Below are 22,507 nucleotides of genomic sequence, written 5' to 3' on the forward strand. Positions count from 1 at the left end.
GATGGCCAAAGAACAGACAGCCCATTGTGTAGCTTTGTGTTTAATTCCAAACAGTTAATCAAACTTTGTGTAAAATTCAAAACAAACCAAATCACTTGTACACAGTTGTAAGTCTAAGTTCACAAAGAGTGTTTGAAGAGAAATTCCAAGAGTGGTATGCCTAACTTACAAATAAACTTTCAGTCATATAATTTCATTGCTAATCGGTTGATAGACGCTATAACTCTCACGACAAACACTGAATCATCCACTGAATGATCGTTATCTGAACAAACAAAACCATCACAGAGGGATTATTTTTATAATTTATTCATACAGGATTTTAGACATAGCACAATGCCTCTCGAGCTTTAACATTAACATTTGACCGACTATGTGATCTCTTTGTATTCGTCTAAACTCTTTACAGATTTGATACTTTTATACAGTGTGCATAACTTCATGAAATTTGGCAGTTTTTCACTAAACGTTATAAATCTTTCTAATGCAAAGAATTACATTTTAGTAAAGTATTCTAATAAACTAAAAAAAAAGAAAACAATTTGCCCGTGAGTATACCGTGTATTTCAATACTGCTTTGAATCGTCCGTATGCAGTCATTTTATGCTAAAATTAAAAATACTTTTCTTCGTCTTAAAAATATCAAATTTCATTTGTGTATTCTCTAAAATATATTAAAAATGTTTGTTCTCAGTAAAATTTATCTTTTATTTTCTCTACTTTGATTTTAAGGTTGATCAATTTGAACGACTAAAAAATCGAAATAAGTCTAAATTGTTTACTTTTTCTTCCTAAAATGACTTCATATTTTAATATGAAACTACATCCGTTTATAATAAGTAGCTATAAACTCGTAACAGTATACATTTATTTATCATTAAACTTTGTGGTTTAATTGCCCTTTGATGTTTGAACGCCTTCTAGCTACTATTTGTTGAATTACAAGTTGAACATCACTTGGAAAACGTGTCGCATTCGTTCAGCTATCGAGTTGTTTGTGTGCGTGTCTCATGAACTATTTTTATTCTTTATTTCACTTAATCTAACCTTAAATAACCAAAAAGATTCTTATTGTTATATTTTAATTATTTTTATTAAAAATAAACATGAAAACCAAGAACTAAAAACTTTTTAATGTCTCCTGTTTTCTTTTTGCTGTTGTCTGACGATGACAATTAACCCTACGAGTGATAGAAATGCAGATAATTTTTATTTAATTGAATAGTTCATCATAAATATAATAATAATACGAAAAAAGCAGACAGTTTTTTCTAACTATCACAGTTTTGTTTGACTTTCTAACTATGTGACAAGAGCCGTTACAAATTTTTCCAAATTAGTCGTTATCTGTCCCGTTGGAACAAAGTTTGTACTAAAACAAAAATCACACTTACCTGTTCAGAGCACAACGCGGCCCTACATTAACCATTAAGCAAAATAAGTACAGTGGAGCGCCGTTAAGCCGCGGTATTTGGGGGGTCAACCTGCTTAACCGCGGCTTAAGTGGTCCACGGCTTAAACCTTTGTGACTGAAAAGCTGAAGTCGCCAACAGCTCCGCCGAGGAGCCTCATCCGGGTCATTGCGTAATCATTATATCGGATTATCGAATTAAAGATAATACTTTAATTATTGATCACTTTTTCACGGATTAACCGCGGATTAACTTTAATGTATGGAGAGGTGTGATTCGGTAACAATGGCGGCCTCCATAAAGCTGACATAGAGAGCCGATAAGGTAGATTAACGGTCGATTTCAATTGTAATATATTTTATTTATTTCCCAAATTAAAGCAAATCCTTTTTAAATATCCCCTTAAAGTTATAAAGCCAGGATTAAATTCGTAAGCCGCATTTTTACACGTTCTTAAATTAGCGGTGAGCCGCGATAATCCTCGCTCACAAGACTTGTTACAGCGGCTTAAGCGATTTCGCGGTTTACTGGTCCATGGCTTAAGGAAGGGAAGGGGGAGGCACATTAGAGTTTTACCCCTAGCTATTATTCCCTTAACTCCTTCACTGCCACACTCAACTTTAGTCGATTTTTTTGTAATTGCCCTTATCTGTCGTGTTCGACTTTACGCTGCATTGTCCAAAGAAAAACAAAACGTTTTTTTTGGCTTGGTGAGTAACTAAAGTTTCGAGAAACTACTAAACTTTGTATCTGAAGTAAGAAATCATTGATTTGTGAAAGATTACTGTAAAGAGCAGTACAAAATGTTAATAAAACTTCAGGTAAAAGACGATCGTATGTTATGATGTCTGACCTTGAAAATGAAATATTTTTTTTCAATCATTCCTTCTGTTGTGGCTATTGATAAGCAATTATAGGCAGTGGAACTGTTCTGTTTCATCTTTTACTGCTTTATTCAGTCACATCTATAGAAAAATAAGAGAATAATGCCATAGAAACATAAGTCAAACGAAATGGTAACTGTGTACAGAGACGTAGATGATTTTGTTTTTTTTCGGCTTCTGTTTTTTCGTACGCTATATTTGGGTTATTGTCTTGTTTGTTTTAGTTTTATTTGCGTTAGTATTACATTATTCATGCGTGTTTGGTAATATTTTTATAAGTGTTTCTCACTGAAGCTTTTCTGAGCTGTAATTTTTTGGCTTCAAACAACTTGCTGTAAAAAAACACAAACAAGCATCCTTCATGTGCGAGTACATGTTTTGAAATATTTTATACCAAGAAAAAAATTAGAAAGAAATACCAATGTAGCAATGCCACCGTTCATAGATTGCATGTAACCTGTATGAGAATTTGGGCATGTATGTATTTCCTTGAGATTATGTAATAATATAAACAGATCTGAAGCTGAGATTTACTTATGGGATAAAAACAAGTGTGCTTGGTCTTAAATTTAAGACCGAGCTCCCTTGTATTTATCCCCATTCATAAATGACCAACAAAATTTTGTCAAATATGCCATTTCTAGATTCAGAAATGGAGATCACAATTATATCCTCCTAGGTTCTTCCTTGATCCTATCCTGACGTCATAATGCCCAACTCGGCCTGGCCCTCTGGTAATATTTTTTATGAGACAAACGAACAGTCAGGGACAGAAACACAGAGACAACGACGACAAACTCTTAGGTGTAATTCAATTATTTTGCGACTCTAAATTCACATCAATATGTGTTCTATTACATTTCTGAAAAGCTGGGAAAACAATTGCCTAATCAGGGCAGTCTAAAGGCGATAATTCGCCAAATTGCGTAAGACTTCGACATGTACAGCAACATGATCCTTAACGTTGTTATGTATATGCTATGCTAACAGTAGTAGTACAGTACTGTGGCACCGTGATTATACATATATACTGTAAAGAACCGACAAATCAACAAAACCAATTTAGGATTGTCTGAAAATGCACGAATTGAACAATTTCATGTGAGCAAGGTTAGCACTGAGTACTAGGCTTAACGTTAGAGTACTTAGGCCTAACGTTATTGTCACTCAGTTTTCAGATAACACTAACGTTAGGCTTAAATAGGCTAACTGGTTTAGTGTGAGTACACTGGAAACGCTGCTGAAGCCTGGGATAATGAAGTGGACTATTCCCAATTTAAGGCATTCGCATCCATGCATGCAGATAAAGTTTCAGACGTATATATACCTATTTTGTTGATGTGTGGTTTGTTGGCTCATCCAAAGTTCCGAGGTAAAAAGTTGAGGTCAAAACTCATTCTTGAGATATTTGTTTAGGATTAAGGTACTCTAGTCTAGACCTAGCCCAGTATTTAGTAGTTCAATGTGCAGTACAGTTTACGGTTGATTATATGTAATGTATGTGCACCACTACAGAATGATCAATGTGTATATAGGCTATTACAGTATGTGTTATTGATCACAAATTGTTTTGGAATACTTTTTTGGCTCACAATGGATTTACATATTACCACTGACATTGCTTCTTGCATAGCTACCATAGCAACAACCTTAATGAAACTTTTGCAATGACTGTAAACTAATTCTCCTAAAATGGGTTGAGGCTAGTCTCGAATTGATTCGAGGCTAAACACGAATGGTTTTCAACCAATCAGAATGCAGCAAATCAATAAAGGTATTTATGAATTCATGTTTATGTGCTGATGGTCCTGGGGTAACTTTCTGACAATCTTCGTCTAAATGTAGACCCAGATTTTAGTATGTTTGACTGTCTGACCAATGTTTTTCATTATGAATTTCAGTGTTTTTCTAATCATTATAACTATATATGATCTATATTCTTTTGTGTTTGTTTTTTTTATTTTTTGTTTCGATATTTTTCACACTGAAAGATGAAATGTATTCAATTAAGAGAAAACTGGTAAAGAAGAACCAACAAAAGGCTTAGAATTTAGTGACCAAGATTGGAAAGCTAAGTTTTCTGCTCAACTTACACAACGTGACCTTCCAAATCAAAACACATCTCTGCCATCATAAATCACTTGTACTGCATCTGACTCTGACAAGATTGAAGTTGAACCAAGCACCACACCTACAAGTACCATTTTGTCCACTTCAAGGTCAGAACATGATGACAATGTCGAGGTGTCACATGCTGACTCAACTGATCTCACTTTACCTGTAAATTCTCCTGATATCTCTAGTGTTAATGTTATTGCACGTTGCTCTACAAGACAGTCTGAAGTTGAAATAACTACTGAAAATGAAAATCTATTAGACTATGGTAAAATGCTTCAGTCTACAAAAAATGAAGAAACTAATGCAAAAGATCCAGTGTATTGGCTTGATTTCTCTGCTGGTGATTTGGCTTGTTGGATTGCTTGTGGACCCACTGACTCTCAACAACACAATGGGCCATTTGGCAAATCATTGTTGCACATTTAGATTGGTTTTATTATTTTGTGCTTTCACCCGTGTTGTCAATGGAAGTTAAACCTCTGGACATGTAATTACTGAAGAGCAACCAGACATTTTTGGTTGTGAAATGGGAAAATGAAGCAAGCCTAGCAGGAAATCTGTGTTTCCACACAATGTCAACTCTTAACAAGCATTCATATTTAATGATATCATATTTTGATTTATTAATAATGGTTGGTTATCCCAGTTTTAAAAGTAGTATCCATATATTACACATTTACAGTTGTTTAATTTTCTTATCACAACTAATTTATATTTCCTAGACTTTCATCTGTCCTTTGGTAATGTCATTAAAGTTCTGATTCGACACCTTCTGTTCTGTGGTTTACTTTCCCACCCTGCTGTTTTTGTACTATCTGATCTAACATAAATCTTGGAACATAGATGAGCAGTTCCATGACTGGTGTTCTGTTTTCTCATATACTAGAAAGTGGATTATAAATTCAAAGTTCTGTGAAATATCAAAAAGACATAACCGAGATTAAACGTTCAATCACCTAGTACTTGGATGTGTGTTAGGTACTGCACTTTTTTCTTACTTCGCATAAGGTAAAACAAAATATAATCCAAACTTTTAATCCAACAATGGCATAATGATAAGAAAAAGCAAAATGGAGGTTTTGTGGAAAGTACTTTTTAAATAAAATATTTCCAGTATCTTAAACTGAAAGTATATGAATTGTGTATTATGTCAACAATGCCATATAGAAACAAATTAAAAATCAGAGATGACAAAGAAAAATCTTAACATCAAATTAAATGACAAATTGCCAATACAATCTCCGAAAACAACAAAAAGGGGAAATAAATCACCTAGTTTATTGGTGTTATGAAATGGGAATGGGAAGAACATACTGCAAGATTAACAGGAAGCAGATGAATAATATAAACATTTATACAACTAAAGTGAGTAAAGCTCCAGATGCCTGGCATGGCCAGGTGGTTAAGGAACTTGACTTGTAATCCGAAGGTCGTGGGTTCGAATCCTGTCACACCAAACATCCACACCCTTTCGGCTGTGGGGGTGTTATAATTTGATGGTCAATCACACTATTCGTTGGTAAAAGAGTAGCCCAAGAGTTGGCAGTGGGTGGTGATGGCTAGCTGCCTTCCTTCTAGTCTTACACTGCAAAATTAGGGATGGCTAGTGCAGATAGCCCTCGTGTACCTTTCCACGAAATTCAAAACAAACCAAAGAATGCAGTGGAAAGATAACATCACAAGATGAATAGGGCTATCACAGATAAGACAAAATGGAACAATATATAACAGAGAACTACATCCTGCAGTGAATGGATGAAGGTTGGTTTGATTTGTTTTTGAATTTCACACAAAGCTACACAAGAGCTATCTGTGCTAGCTGTCACTAATTGAGCAGTGTAAGACTAGAGGGAAGGCAGTTAGTCATCATCACTGACTACTAACTCTTGTGGTACTCTTTTACCAATGAATAGTGGGATTGACCATCACATTTTTAATGCCTTCATGGCTGAAAGGGCTAGCATGTTTGGTGTGACAGGGATTAGAACCCACCACCCTCGAATTACGAGTCGAGTGCCTTAATCACTTGGCCGTGCTGGGCCAAATGGATGAAGGTTAGGTGAAGTGTCTAATAAACACAAGTGCAAACACTTACCCGAGTAGGGCTATTTTCGTGATGAATGTCAGCTGGAAGTTTATATTGGGTTTTCTTGATAGCATACCAACCTCTACTATATAGTAACATATTAATTACACAGGCCTGTGATGTTTCTATTGTCTTGACATTTTTACATGTTGGACAGTAAATTGTGTACACTGATTCCAAAAATGACATCCATTGTTTTACATCATGTACAGACTTTTCACAGAATGTTATATGTATATTTAAATAAGAGAATCATTTTAACTGAAATTGTGTCACATTTTGTTGTGCTTAAAATGTTGACAACCAATGGATATAGATTTCTTTACACCAATTGCAACAATATAGTCTTATTGATTGCTCTAGAACCCATGAGTAATATAAATGGTTAACAGGCCACATGATGTGCCATTTCTGGATAGTATTTGTTTATGTGTGTACTTTGACATTGTTATTTTATTTTCAATATTATTTATTTGTCACTATGGTAACAATAGGTTGTGTAACTGACCCAAATATATTGTTATACCTATGGTATATATTGTTATACCTATGGTATATATTGTTATACCTATGGTAAATGTTGTTATACCTATGGTATATATTGTTATACCTATGGTATATATTGTTATACCTATGGTATATGTTGTTATACCTATGGTATATGTTGTTATACCTATGGTAAATGTTGTTATACCTATGGTAAATGTTGTTATACCTATGGTATATGTTGTTATACCTATGGTAAATGTTGTTATACCTATGGTATATATTGTTATACCTATGGTATATATTGTTATACCTATGGTATATGTTGTTATACCTATGGTAAATGTTGTTATACCTATGGTATATGTTGTTATACCCATGGTAAATGTTGTTATACCCATGGTAAATGTTGTTATACCTATGGTATATGTTGTTATACCCATGGTATATATTGTTATACCTATGGTATATATTGTTATACCTATGGTATATATTGTTATACCTATGGTATATATTGTTATACCTATGGTATATATTGTTATAACTATGGTATATATTGTTATACCTATGGTATATGTTGTTATACCTATGGTATATGTTGTTATACCTATGGTAAATGTTGTTATACCTATGGTAAATGTTGTTATACCTATGGTATATGTTGTTATACCCATGGTAAATGTTGTTATACCCATGGTATATATTGTTATACCCATGGTATATATTGTTATACCCATGGTATATGTTGTTATACCTATGGTAAATGTTGTTATACCTATGGTATATATTGTTATACCCATGGTAAAATGTTGTTATACCCATGGTAAATGTTGTTATACCTATGGTATATATTGTTATATATGTTGTTATACCTATGGTATATATTGTTATACCTATGGTATATATTGTTATACCTATGGTATATATTGTTATAACTATGGTATATATTGTTATACCTATGGTATATATTGTTATAACTATGGTATATATTGTTATACCTATGGTATATATTGTTATACTATGGTATATATTGTTATACCCATGGTATATATTGTTATACCTATGGTATATATATTGTTATACCTATGGTATATATTGTTATATGGTATATTATGGTATATATTGTTATACCTGTATGGTATATATTGGGTATATATATACCTTGGTATATACCCTATGGTATATATACCTATGGTATATATTGTTATACCTATGGTTATATATGGTAAATATAACTATGGTATATACCTATGGTAAATATACCTATGGTATATATTGTTATACCTATGGTATATATTGTTATACCTATGGTATATATTGTTATACCTATGGTATATATTGTTATACCTATGGTATATATTGTTATAACTATGGTAAATATATTGTTATACCTATGGTATATATTGTTATACCTATGGTATATATTGTTATACCTATGGTATATATTGTTATACCTATGGTATATATTGTTATACCTATGGTAAATATTGTTATACCTATGGTAAATATTGTTATACCTATGGTAAATATTGTTATACCTATGGTAAATATTGTTATACCTATGGTATATATTGTTATACCTATGGTATATATTGTTATACCTATGGTAAATATATTGTTATACCTATGGTATATATTGTTATAACTATGGTAAATGTTTTGCAAATTTGATACAAGCAAGACTTCTTTTTCTTTGTGATTTGTAAAAATTCCTTAAATGATAGAAAAAAATGATTATTTGCATAGCTGAATTATGGAAAAAATTTTTAATTAAAATCAAAACAAGTTTAAGGAAGTTTAAATTTGTGGGCCTGTGTTATTTGATTTGTGTGTTCCTTTGGGTTACGAATCGTGACAATCACTGATATCATACTTCCACAACTTTACAATAAGTACTTATTATTTAACCAATGACATGTTAATTGCCTCATGAGGCTGGTTAAAAGAATTTAAGAAAACATTAGCTTTTCTCATTTATTGCTTCCCTCTATACACAATCATTTTTGTCATGTATGCTACAAGCTTTCCACACACCCCTATTAGAATAAAATGATTTTAACATGTCTCTCATGTAAATTATTGTGTCACCTACCCACCACAGCATAGTACACTCCTGTAATGAATCTGACTCTGTCTATGCATTTCTATCCAACTATCACTTTGATGTTTGGCAGATGACGAAAGCTATGGAAGTGAGTGGATAGTGTCAGTTTTTCAGTATAGGAAAAGTACAGATTCCAACACAGTTCTTCCATCCTCTCACAATATTAGCTAGAATATGACATTGATGAGGAAGAAGGAAGAACAGACATATCTCTAAAAGCATTTAGAGGACACCTATGGAGAGGAGAGAGAGTTAGATCTGGAGAAGAGAACTGCACCACTTCTGAGATCCAGATATATTCTTTCCCCAGTGGAGAAATGTCTAAAAACCAGGACAGAAAATGAGAGGAGTATACCCTAGAGGGAAAGAATGTCATAGGAAAGTAATCCTAACCAGAAAAGATAGAGTAATTCAATCCTACAATAAGAAAGTGGGTGAATGAGAATGTGTCCCATGGTGTAGAGCAGCTAGGGTTAGGCAGAGTGTACTCAGTAAGTCCACTTCATCAAAAACCTCCATATAAGGTACTGACATACACTTGTGCGAGCATAAGATGAGGATAATGCCTTCTTCATCTCAAACCAAAAACCGGGGAATTCTAAATTCTAAACTACGTTGATTCCCGAGTTGATTCCTTAGTACTTGACATCTGGTACCAAAAGCAAGACTAATGCATTCAAACAACTCCCATGCCCATGAAACAGGTTGAGATCATCTAAAGGACAATAACACCATATTATAATGAGGGACATGAGAGAATGAGGGACAGCCAAGGATAGAACTGAAATGGTCCCACCAAACTCTACTGTGATCCACAACACAAACAGAAATCAAGGGAGGAAGATATACAGCCCCAAATCTATATAAAGACTTATATAATTGGTTCCCTTGAAAATCAAAGCCAGCCCGTGGGGCACTGACATCCATGTGAGGGTAGGAAAAAGGCTCTCAATCAAAAGGTGAACTGCACTTTGACTTCTAATTCCATTATATGTTTAACTGCAAATTTGACAATATTAAGTCTTTCACATTGGCAGAACATTAATACTCTACTCTGAACTGAATAGTTATAGCCATCTTATGTGGAACTCATTCAGCAGAGTGCCTCCACGTTTAACCACCCTGGCAACTTGGAACTAGTATGCGATACAAACTCCCATACTTCACTAGAAGAAAAGAAGGCTGAAATGCATTGGAGAGCCTGGAGAAGCACTGACACCTGAGACAAGTACACCATACCGATTTATTCAATCACAACATAGCAGGCATGGAAGCTATTCCCTTCTGCTTTACTTATGATGCCCATTGGTTGTATGGTCCAGGATAGGCAAATTTATGAAGCAAATATTGTGAGGTTATTCACCTACAAACAATCTTGTGAAACATCCCATCTCAAAGGTGAGCATGCAAAGCCATGGGAAAATAAAGTTCTAGTCAACACAGCATACTGTATAGATTTTGTTTTAAAGTATAACTGGTCAGGCGTAACATGCCACAGAGAGGGATCCTGTGTTAATGAGTTCCTAAAAAAAAAGAAAGTATCTATACAGACTAACTTAGAAAGGTGAGATGTATGAAGTGATTAGTGGTAACACAGAATTTAGCACAATGTAAAGGAGGTAAGGAGAAATAAGCCAACTGGATCAAAAGAGAAGCCCAATTGGTGAGGGTAAAAGGAAAGAGATCTCTGGATGAAGAGGTTTGCCACTGGATAGAGACAGGAACCGTGGAAGAAAGCTTTGTGGGCAATATAAAAACAAAGGGTACATCCAAAACATAGAAGTCTACCTGAAACAAAACAAAGGGTAGAGATGATAAACAGACAAAAGGAGGAATTATCCTCACAAGCTGTTGAGGTCTGGAGAGGAAGGAACAATCTGGATAAAGGAGAAGATATAGATGGTGGTATAGTGTGGATGTAACATCAATGGTGAACAAGTTAGACCATCGATGCTCACAGGCCAAAGAGAGAAGGAAATACACTCCAAGGGAAAGATAAACAAAGAACATGAGGATATAGGGTCATTCCATGTCAAATCCAGATTTTGGAAAAAGTTCCAGGTGACCCCCTCAGAATGCCTTGAAAAAATTCACATGTGCTCATCTACTAATATAATTAAAAACTACCAAAGATTAGATCAATATCTCTAATAGTTTCTGATTTACAGCCCTGTAAAATGTAGTTAATTTTTTGTTATTTTTGGCAAATTCATTTTCGGGCAACTTTGGCTGCTATAAAGCTGCAAGATTAATGGTGATAAAAGGCTGAAATTTGCTACACTGACTGCATTAGTCTCATAGAATTCAAAAATGGTCTCAAACCAAGTTTATCTCTCTTAGGATTTTCACAGTGAGGCTGTAAAATCACCTGAAAACCCAAAATCGTAAAAAAACTTTGGTTAATGTAATAAGCCATAGCTCTAAGACGTAATATGTTGCAAAGCTGAATTTTGTTTTCAAATTTCCTATAACATATCAGTTGATAAATCAGCAATTGTTGTAATTAAAAGTTTATTAGATCTCCTGTAAAAACATTTAGTTGTATGCAACTTTTTATGATTTAGCTAAAAATAGCCCTACTTCAGGCCACAGTTTGACCATGTCACTAGTTATTCAGCCTTTTCAGATTTTTACCATATATTCTTACATCTCTGAATATGATCTTAAAAAAAAATCAGGATGGTGTTCAACCTACTTTTTGAATTATAATTTTTTTAAGGTATCCTCTGACCATACTTTTACTTAAAAAAACACTTCAATTCAGGTGTGTTACTGTGTGCAAATATATCCATACAATTTTGAAATAATGTATGAATCCCATTGAAATATTCTAATCAGCCTTTACCATATATTCTTACATCTCTAAACATGATCTTAAAATAAAATCAAGGTTGTGAAAAGTAATAAATTATCAAATTTTAAGTGTCTCTAATAAGTACCATTGGGCAAAGGACCACATTCAGGGCATTCAGTTCTTTCTTGTCAATCAGGAATCAGTCCTGCAGAATTGTGTAAAGTTTGATCTACTTGAGCAGTATTAAAAACACAAAACTGTGACAGGTATTAGGTCACATCATATCTTTATTCTACCAACAAATTGTATATGAAAAGGCTATCAGATGATGATGTGTACACAGTAGTAACTGTTGGTAGTAACAGTGAATGTGATGCTGCAGCAGCTCAGATAGGGTCTAATGATAGCAATGACAATTATCAGCCAGGGAAATATGTGGCATGCTTATATGATCATGAATGGTATGTGAGAAACATAAACGATAGATCAGATGAACATTCCGATGTGTTGGTGTCATTTATGATGAAATCAAGAAACAAACTGTTCTCATGGCCTGCAAGGTCACGTAAAGATGAAAGCTGGATTCCTTTCCAACATATTCTTTGTCTGATAAGTGCACCTACCATGCAAGGCAGCAGTGCTCGCTACTATGTTCTAAGTCAAAGTGATCTCAAAATAATCAAACTCGAATTTCAGAAATTTATTCAAGCTGTCTGAACAAAGCAATGTTTATTTGATGTTGTTAAAGGTAATTTATCGCCAAAGCAGTTTTTGAAACATTTCATTGTCACGAATATTTCAGTTTGGTGTGACTATAATCTTTCTCAGTTGTCCCTTGTTATAGCACTGTGCTTTTTATGTCTGATTTACCTTTGTATTTATTATATTATGAATCTTGAACTCAGCCATATCTGCATAACTTTAATGCATACACAATATATTTGCATTGCCATGTGATCTAACTAGTTATGCCAATAAACATGTTCAGAAATGAATTAATTCTTTCTTGTTTCTTACAACTTCATTATTTAACACTGAAAGGCTGGATAGAATATTTTAGTGGGATTCATAAGATTCTGAGAGGTATTTTTCAAAATTGTATGGATATATTTGCACACAGTAACACACCTGAACTGAATTTTTTTAAAATAAAAAACGTATGGTCAGAGGATACTTTAAAATATTATAACTCAAAAAGTAGGTTGAACACCATCCTGATTTCTTTTTAAGATCATTCAGAGATGTAAGAATATATGGTAAAAATCTGAAAAGGCTGAATAACTAGTGACATGGTCAAACTGTGGCCAGAAGTAGGGCTATTTTTAGCTAAACATAAAAAGTTGCATACAACTAAATGTTTTTACAGGAGATCTAATAAACTTTTAATTACAACAATTGCTGATTTATCAACTGATATGTTATAGGAAATTTGAAAACAAAATTCAGCTTTGCAACGTATTACGTCTTAGAGCTATGGCTTATTACATTAACCAACGTTTTTTTACGATTTTGGGTTTTCAGGTGATTTTACAGCCTCACTGTGAAAATCCTAAGAGAGATAAACTTGGTTTGAGACCATTTTGGAATTCTGTGAGATTAATTCAGTCAGTGTAGCAAATTTCAGCCTTCTATCACCATTACTCTTGCAGCTTTAAGCAGCCAAAGTTGCCCGAAAATGAATTTGCCAAAAATAAAAAATTAACTACATTTTACAGGGCTGTAAATCAGAAACTATTAGAGATATTGATCTAATCTTTGGTAGTTTTTAATTATATTAGTAGATGAGCACATGTGAATTTTTTTCAAGGCATTCTGAGGAGGTCACCTGGAACTTTTTCCAAAATCTGGATTTGACATGGAATGACCCTATATACTTGAACAGAGGTAAAATAAACAGAAAACCACATTAATATCCCAATCCAGAAGGGCATGTTACAGAGGAGGTCCATGAATCCAGAAAGAATGAATTAACATGGTAAATCTCTTGTTGAATTGCCAGCACCTGAAGCCTGTGTTAAAGTACCTGTCGAACATGAGACACCTAAAGTGGTGACAGTAACATAAGAATCCACGTTGTTGTAGTCAACAAAAGCATTTCACGTAAATAATAAATGTGATCAGAAGAAGGGTAAGTGAACCAAAATTATTTGAAAGTAAAACTAAGTATATTAAATTAAACATCTTTCAGAAATAATTCAATTTCAAACACTAATCCACATGAAAAAAGAAATGTTCGTAGTGCAAGTGCAGTCAAAAGAGATGCGATAGTTTGATATAGGCACACAGGGGGAGCCACATGTATGATGTGAGTGTACTACGTTCCTATTGATGGATAGGTGATGCATGAGAGACACATTAGAATCATCTGATACCAATAGGAGGGTGTGGAAGGTTTGTGGCATGCATAATAAAAAAGTTTGCACACAAAGGGCAGTAATAAAAAAGTACAGATAACTTTGTGAATGGAGTGAAGTACCACATTAAAATTCCAAGCTTGAGTTAAAAAAGGGATTCTGATGTTTTTTATGTTGATTTTTGCCCATAACCTTTCAGTTTTAACATCATGAAAGAACTATCACAGAAGGAATTTTGAAAAGTACAAAACTCACATCAAAGTTTGGTTGGTTTTGTATTTTGCGTAAAGCTACATGAGGGCTATATACGCTAGCCATCCCTAATTTAGCAGTGTAAGACTAGAGGGAAGGCAGCTAGTCATCACCAACCACTGCCAACTCTTGGGCCACTCTTTTACCAGCGAAGTAGAATTAACTGTAACATTATAACATCCCCATGGCTGAAAGGGTGAGCACATTTGGTGTGATGGGGAACCAAACCCACAACCCTTGGATTACAAGTCGAGTGCCTTAACCACCTGGCCGTGCCGGGCCGCCCCACATCAAGGAATCAGGAGTTAAAAGTTTGTTGAAATGTGTTTATGTTTTCATATAGCAAAGCCACATTGAGTTATCTGCTTTGTACACCAAAGGGAATCGAATCACTGATTTTAGCGTTGTAAATATGTAAACTTACCACTGTACCAATGGGGGATGTAGAAATGTGATTTTTCAACATTATGAACTCCATGGAGTTATTGTAATGACTTAGTGACTAAAATAAGTGTCAGAGAAAATCTTCTTTAATCTTACTCTGAATGGTTGTGATTAACATATTACACAGTTTATAGAAATGTAATGAAGACACAGATATTACAAATGCAAAACAAGACTGGTGCAAAAACCAGTAATATAACTGTATAAATAAGCTGTACAAATTATTTACATGGATGAATGAACTGGTACAATGAATATTACTGAATCCGGTTCTGGAGAACCCTGGCTTTGTTAACAAAACATCTTAGTTATACAGCAAGTGATCAAGGAGAAATGGCTGTTGGTTGTCTAGAAGTCAGAAATTTTCTTTTATACCTTGTGTAAGCCATGTTTAACAAAAGGTTTTCTAGGTCTAGAGCTGTTGGGTTGTGACTTTCAGGTTGCCGTTTGATGCACAAAGTTGTTTCGTTGTCTACCCACACTTGCAAGTTACACGCTTTGCAAATCAATTTGACCTGAAAAAATCATTAGATATATATATATATCTACAATCAAATATTTTGCACAAATTTATGTCACACACAATAAAAAAAATTAAGTTTCACTATAAATTCCATCTTGTATATTTTATACAAATTCTATTTGCAAGTCCTCAAAAGGAAAGCTAGTAATGGTTCAGTATTTCTTACAACTTTTCATAAAAATAAAACAAAAACATCACAATCAAAGCCTTTAGATATTTGAATTCAATATTCATTTGATACAATGACTAGACACAGAAATGTTCCAAGTTCATCTGAACAGTTCTTGATTATACAGCTAACACATCTTCTCCATTTGTTATATATACTCTTTAATCATTAATTAGATCATCATATGAAATTAATCTACTTAAAACTTTACTCTTAGATTTCTACAGTTTACCTACTTGTGTTATCAACCATAAAATCACTGTATCTGATAAGGTTTAGGTTTCATTTTTGACAATATTTAAAATCCTATATTTTAATAAATAATTACAACTTCAAACAATCATTACATAATTCATTACATTATTATTGCTTTTGAAAATGTACAAGTTATTTTGAAAATAATTTATCTGATAAAGTTGTATGTTACACTCACTAGTTTAATAGAAGATAAGCCAACTTTTTTCAGAACCCAGTAATTGATGTCCTTGTCACGCAACATGCCTCTCAGACGTTCCCACAAGTAATACATTGGGCAAGCGTCAGCAACAGTCACTTTCGCAGATTTGGCACCCTAAAGAAGCCCATAAAGTTAACATTTTCTTCCCCTGCAAATGTATTTGAGATCAGATATTTACCTCTCTCAACATCACTAAGAACTATTACCTCATATGCAACTCCCATGAAATTTCCTACCCACCCCTGAAGTCATAAATAAACCCTCTCCCCTACACATGCCTCCATATATTGTGCCAGCCTATTATGTAATTGTTATAATGCTGCAGCCCTCCATCTATATGAGGAAGACAAGACTTCCATGAGTAGTAATCCCCACAAGTATTAGCACGTGATAATTGGTTCATTCTTGATAAGGCAAACAAAATGCACTAAAAGCAGGAAAGGATAGTGTAAGATCTAAAATACATTTTAAAATAAGGTAAATGTTAAATTCAGAAACGCTACTAACCTCTCTATTAATCTTATAATGAAAGTGTTGGAATGACCAATGCTGGTCCTTCCTGAAATAATGACAGAAAGCGAAAGCATGGATTGCTGTCATCAGGTACAATCATCTGGAATTCCCTGAGAGATAGGGCAATGGGTTAAATCTAGAGGCACAGTAAACACTTAGTGACAAACACAATGGAAGATGAATGTCTTAGGTGTAATCTACATACCAATTTGTAAGATCTCCTCCAAATATCAGTGACAAATAAACAGCAAATGAGAGTGGGATATGTCAAAACTGGCAGAAAAAACATGGTCAGACTTACCAAAATATGATGGATGAGTTAGTGCACCTAACCCACTGATGTGGAAAGGGACAAGACCTGAAAGGAGGAGGTTTGCCTTGATAAAAACTGGCAAAGGTAGTTTTCAAGAAAAGGATCAGTCCAAACAAAATGATTACAAGGAACATGAAGCCAAGGGCTGGGGGAGGGGGCAAGTAAGAGAAAAAAATACAATAGTTTCATTAGAACAAAGAAATTAAAGTTGTGAACAATGCCCTAAAATAGCCTGCATTGGCATAACAGGCCAAAAGATGTAAAGACAACTCTGTGGGATGGACCCGATCAAGATGAGAAAGGCAATTCACTATCAGTTTCAAACCCCAGAGACATGATATATCATAAGATGAATAAAACAATTATAGGCCAAAGAAAGGAAAAACAGGGAGAGAAAGCACAGGTTTTGAAAGCAGGTGTCTTCCAGGTAGTTTAATGATGAAATGACCATGCAGATCATTACAAGATGATGGCATAAGTGGAACCAAAGAACAACACAAGGCCGATAAGCTGCAGTCAACTCCAGAAGTTTATATGCAGAATGCTCCTCTGGAGACCAAACCCTTGAGAGAGTTATAGTGTTAACGATCACTCTAAACCAGAAAAGGTGGTGTCAATGGAACAACACAAGTTGGGTTGGAGTATAACATAAAATTAAAAGGCAGCAAAGGGCTTTCTGGCTCGTCTAGGTTGCCCTATCCACTACATTATCTATATCCTTGAAAATACTTGAAGCTACTCCTTATCATTGAAATACTTATAAATCATTCCCTTAAATTAACAGCATCTACTACATCAAAAGGCAACCTGCTCCAGAGGTCAAACACCCTGTTAACAAAATAAAACTGACTTAGCTCAAGATGACTCCTACCTTGCCAAAACTTATATTTGTGTAATCTAATTTACCAGTGTCACTATCAAATATGAAAAAGATGATGTCATCAACATAAATTAATTAACAGTCTTACACACTTCAAACCAATTCCTTCTACCTTATCTTATTTCAAGATGTATTATCCTACTGGCTCTCATCTGAACCCTTTCCAATGGGTGTTCTCTCAGGGAAGGAGCCCAAGAAAGAATACAATAACCAAAATGTGGCCTAACTAGTGACTTATACAATTACATTTTAACCTTTTTTGATTTGTATTCATGAGTTTTGTAGATACAATCTAAAATCCTATTTTTTATATTAATAACAACTTAATATAAATTGATTTGCTTAACACTAAGATATTTTTCTTTCATAAAACTGTTAAGGTTATTCCATGAAAATTACACTTATAATTAATATTGTGATATTCCACATGCATTACTTTAAACTTATTGTAATTAAAAGCCATCGGCCATTTATTTGTTCAACTCGCCAAATATTTTGGATCCTTTTGCAAGACAGCAGCATCCTCTTCACAGCCACCAAGACCTTAATATCATCAATACATTTAAGTAATTTACTGATTATTCCTTCATTTATGTCACTGATGTAAGTAAAAAATACCAAGAGTCCTAAGGCTGAGTCCAGAGGTACCTCGATTGTAAAAGTTATCCAATTTGACTGAATTCCATTTATAACAACCCTCTGCTTTATTTCATCTTGGCACACATCTATCTAATTAGATAATTTAGGACACTTATAGAGATAATTTTCTTTACAAGACTTTTAGTGGCACTTTTCAAAGACTTTCTGAAAATCCAGGTATGCCAAATGTACCATCTTATTTTCTTCTACATAAGCAAAATGTCAAGAATGTCAAAAGATTTGTAAGGCAAGATTTTCCCTTAGTGAAACCATGTTTATTCTCATATAAAATTCTAAACATTGTTCGATGACTTTGCAAAACATCTTTTAATAGACTCTCCACAATATTTTCCTAGACTGATGTAAAACTAATGAGTCTATAATTATTGGGAGAAATTTTACTTCCCTTGAGAAAAAAGAGAGTAACATTAACCAACTTACTGTCTGCTGACACTGTCACCCATTCAAGAAATAATAAAAAGTGGCTCATATATCCCATCTCTAATATACCTGGCACACATGCTTTATCATTCTTTAAACTTTCTTTTATATTTTAACAAGTTGAGAATTAATTTGATCACCTTGTTTGACCATTTTTCCATCTAATAACTCTTCAAATTGAAGAATATTGCTTGAACTTTCATTAATAACAACAGAAGAAAAAACAGAATATACTGACAGCTATCCAATAATCATCAGATACTAGCCTTCTGGTGTCATCTGACAAAGACCCTACTCTGACCCTAACGTTCTGTTTACTCTTAATGTATTTGAAGAAATTCTTCGTATTACAATTTACATTTTCACCTAGTGTTTTTTCATACAGTTTCTTCTTTACATAATTTCCTGTTTGACCAACTCTCTTGGTCACTTATAGTCCTCCAAATCTTCAATCACTGCTGTCAATTTAATCTTCTTATATTCATAATGCTTTTCTTTAATTTTATCCTTTATATCTTTTGTGAGTCAACATGGTTTTCCAAGTTGCAGCCGTGTCATACCTGCCTTGAATATCTAACATTTTATTTGATAATTTTTACACATTTCATCAGTATTTACAAATAATTAAGTTGCAAAATTCATGGCACACAAATTTTGTCTCACCTTTTCAAACTTTGCTTTTTTGAAATTTGGAACCAAAATCTCATTATTCCATATCTCCATATGCAGCAAAACATCAAATATAAGTGAACAATGATCATTTGCTCCCAGATGTGCTGGCATCTCTTCTATATCAACCATTTCCTTACTAAAAATTAACAATAAATTGTAATTGTTGAAAAATACCATCCTGAACAGTTTCTAAAAACCTGTTTCCCTCTAACATTTTCTAATCTATATGCCTGAAAAATTAAAATTTTTCATAATTATAACCTCATTAACAGTTGAATTCTTTATCTCACCTCATAGGTTGGATCTGAAGATGAAAGACAGAAGACTAAAAACATCCTCTATATTTGTGTCTTTTACAACAGCAATGATATCCTGAACGTGAACTGGCTGAAACTAACATTTTACATACAAAGCCACTTACCAATGTTTCAGTATTCTATCCTTGTTAAACAAGTTGTAACCTCACATGTCAAAAACTTTTCTGTTGTCAAAACTGTCTACATTTAACCAGGTTTCAGTTGTTCCTATTGTATAAAAACCCTATCTACCAACCAGTGCTTGAAGTTCACCCATTTTATTTCTTATACTTCTAACATTACAAAAATAACTATTTAGCCTACAATTAAAATCATCTTTTTACCTTGTTCCCACACTATATCTCTTTCAGGATCCTACTTTTTCAGCATTATTTTGACCCTCTACACTGTCTAAATCCTAATTTAAAGCTGCCCTTATATTTGAGTCAATAGCATTTACAAACAAGCCAACCTCTACCATATTTAATGTAAACCATCCACTCCTAAAAGCTGCCTTTTCCCATTGAAATGATCCCTTATGCCATAAATCCAACTGCAAGTATTTAACCCCAGTGACCTACTTATAGTTTCACTCCCAGTGTTAACTCTTGGCAGTACACCTGGCAGAAATAAGTTATCATGACCCTTTTCTTTGAATACCTTGTACTAAACAATTAGCACCTCTGACCTACTCTTCTCTACATCTTTACCCCTTCAGGTACACTACAAAGACTATCACTATTAGCACTCTTCACTATATCACTTGCTCTGTCAGTTATATCCTCCACACTTACCCCTGAATGGCCTATTTTAATTCATTTTTTGCTACTTACCCCACACACTATTCAATCCATGTGACACACCAAAAATTTTTTTAACAATAACTTCCTTATATTTTTCATTCCAATCCATATCTGTTTCTTTTGTTATCCTTCCCTCCTCAATTATATTGTTTACATAAGCCAATGGCTGAAATCTGTTCTTTATAACTATATCTACAATCACTAGTCCTATAATTACTGCTTCCAACCTCCACATATTTATCACTAGCTCCTGTATTCTTAAAAATTTACTGAAGCAATTAAGTCACCATAAGAGAAGGAAAGTAGGAACATAAAGGTGGAACAAAATAATGAAAGATATATTATAGTGATTCCCCAGAATCCATTCTAGGGGAGACTTACTTGCAGAATGGAGAGGAGTTAAGAATCTGATGCAAATTTGAGAGAAAAGTGCCTAAGATACCAAAATTTCTATGACACGAATACACAAGAGGGAGTCAAGCCCAACATGTTTGGTAGTTAAGGAAACAAACTTGGAAACGTTGAACAGTCTGCGCAGAGTGGTGGGTAGCAATTGTTAACTACTATTGGAACTAGTAAAATCATATAATAATAAAAATGAAAGTACAGAAGATGCACTGGGCAGAAGATTGCATTATCCAGTTGAAAACATGAGGGCAATAGCTAGGCCAAACAGAAGACACGGAACTGAGAGATGTGATCATTGAGGACAAATCAGAGGAATGATGCAATACACAGAAATGGGAATGTAAAAACAAGCAATTGAACACCCACTTTAGTTACATCCAGTCTAGGAGAGAGTATGTAACAAAGATTAGTACAGATGATCATCAGAAATCAAGGAAGAACAAGAAAATGATCCAGAGATAACAAGTCAAAGACAGAGCAACAAATTCTTTACTTCATGAGGCTGAAAAGAAAAGATGGGAATCAAAGCCTGATTGGGGTGGACAAAAGTCCCTGTTAACAAAAAAAGAGGAAGTCGTGTTCTGAAGATGACAAAAGTGCAGAAAATTGGTGGGAAGAGAACAGGAAAGAGGATGATGAAAAGGAAGAGACAGAATACAAATGAGAAGAGAGAGAGAGATACCATGAGAAGGAATTGTAGAAACCCAGAGTTAGGGAAGCAGAGAAAACACAGGAGAGTGGGAGGAATGGGTACTGGTGGGATCAAAGCCTAGAATTAGTTCCAAAGAAGAGTCACTACCAACTGCTAACTATATGAGAGGAGGAATGGTAAAAAAGAAACAAAAATCAAGCAACAGGAGAAAGGTAACCTGAGGATAGGTGGCAGATAAAGGCACCAATCAACAAGTAAAGCAGAAAAATCAAAGAAACAACAGAAGGTTGCAGACAAGCAGCCAAAGTCCATGGTTCCAATGTGTGAGGAACATTCCTAAATATCAGGGAAAGAAGCAAATGAGTGAAATGAAAATCCTAGGCTTCTGCTAGCCATTAGCCACATTGCCATTGGCAAAAAAACAACCTGTGGCTAAAAAATCTGGTGTTGGTTTTGCCATAGTGGCAAAAGATAATAATTTTTCGGTCTTGGATGGTTTTCCTTTATTTATTCTGCTCAAGTTTCGGTCTTAACAGCTTTCTTGGTTTTATTGCCATCCACACCATTAATGATAACAAATGGCCAGAGGCACCCCCCAGTGAGTTGAAGAAATAAGAAATGTCTTTAAAAACTACCACTGACTGTAATCTATATTTTCTTTATATATGTATTTTTACTATTTCAGGGATATGACAACTACCAAATTAAATTTAAAAAAAAATATATTATTCAGCTGTGGTAATGATTTCTTTTATTTTCATTTCTTATGCTACATGTTTGATTCTGTCCGTGGTACACAAACAGTAA

The 22,507-nt window shown here is 34.1% G+C and overlaps 1 protein-coding gene across 6 annotated transcripts in view; it reads right to left on the reverse strand.

Annotated features, from left to right (window-relative positions):
- Positions 1–15,002: 15,002 nt before the first annotated feature.
- LOC143226753 (uncharacterized) overlaps positions 15,003–22,507 on the reverse strand; it is a 36,825-nt gene continuing 29,320 nt past the window's right edge. For 5 of the 6 annotated variants that reach the window (XM_076458121.1, XM_076458123.1, XM_076458124.1 and 2 more), the window contains 2 exons: positions 16,060–16,197; positions 15,003–15,449 (listed from right to left, as the gene is read on the reverse strand). In XM_076458121.1, coding sequence (XP_076314236.1) covers positions 15,258–15,449; positions 16,060–16,197 — 330 coding nt within the window. In that variant the 3' untranslated portion in view covers positions 15,003–15,257. Of the gene's footprint in view, positions 15,450–16,059; positions 16,198–19,541; positions 19,678–22,507 lie in introns of those variants that run through there. The other variant, XM_076458127.1, reaches the window with a different exon arrangement.

This window comes from Tachypleus tridentatus, chromosome 9 (assembly GCF_004210375.1).
Source record: "Tachypleus tridentatus isolate NWPU-2018 chromosome 9, ASM421037v1, whole genome shotgun sequence".
Classification (NCBI taxonomy): Eukaryota; Metazoa; Arthropoda; class Merostomata; order Xiphosura; family Limulidae; genus Tachypleus; species Tachypleus tridentatus.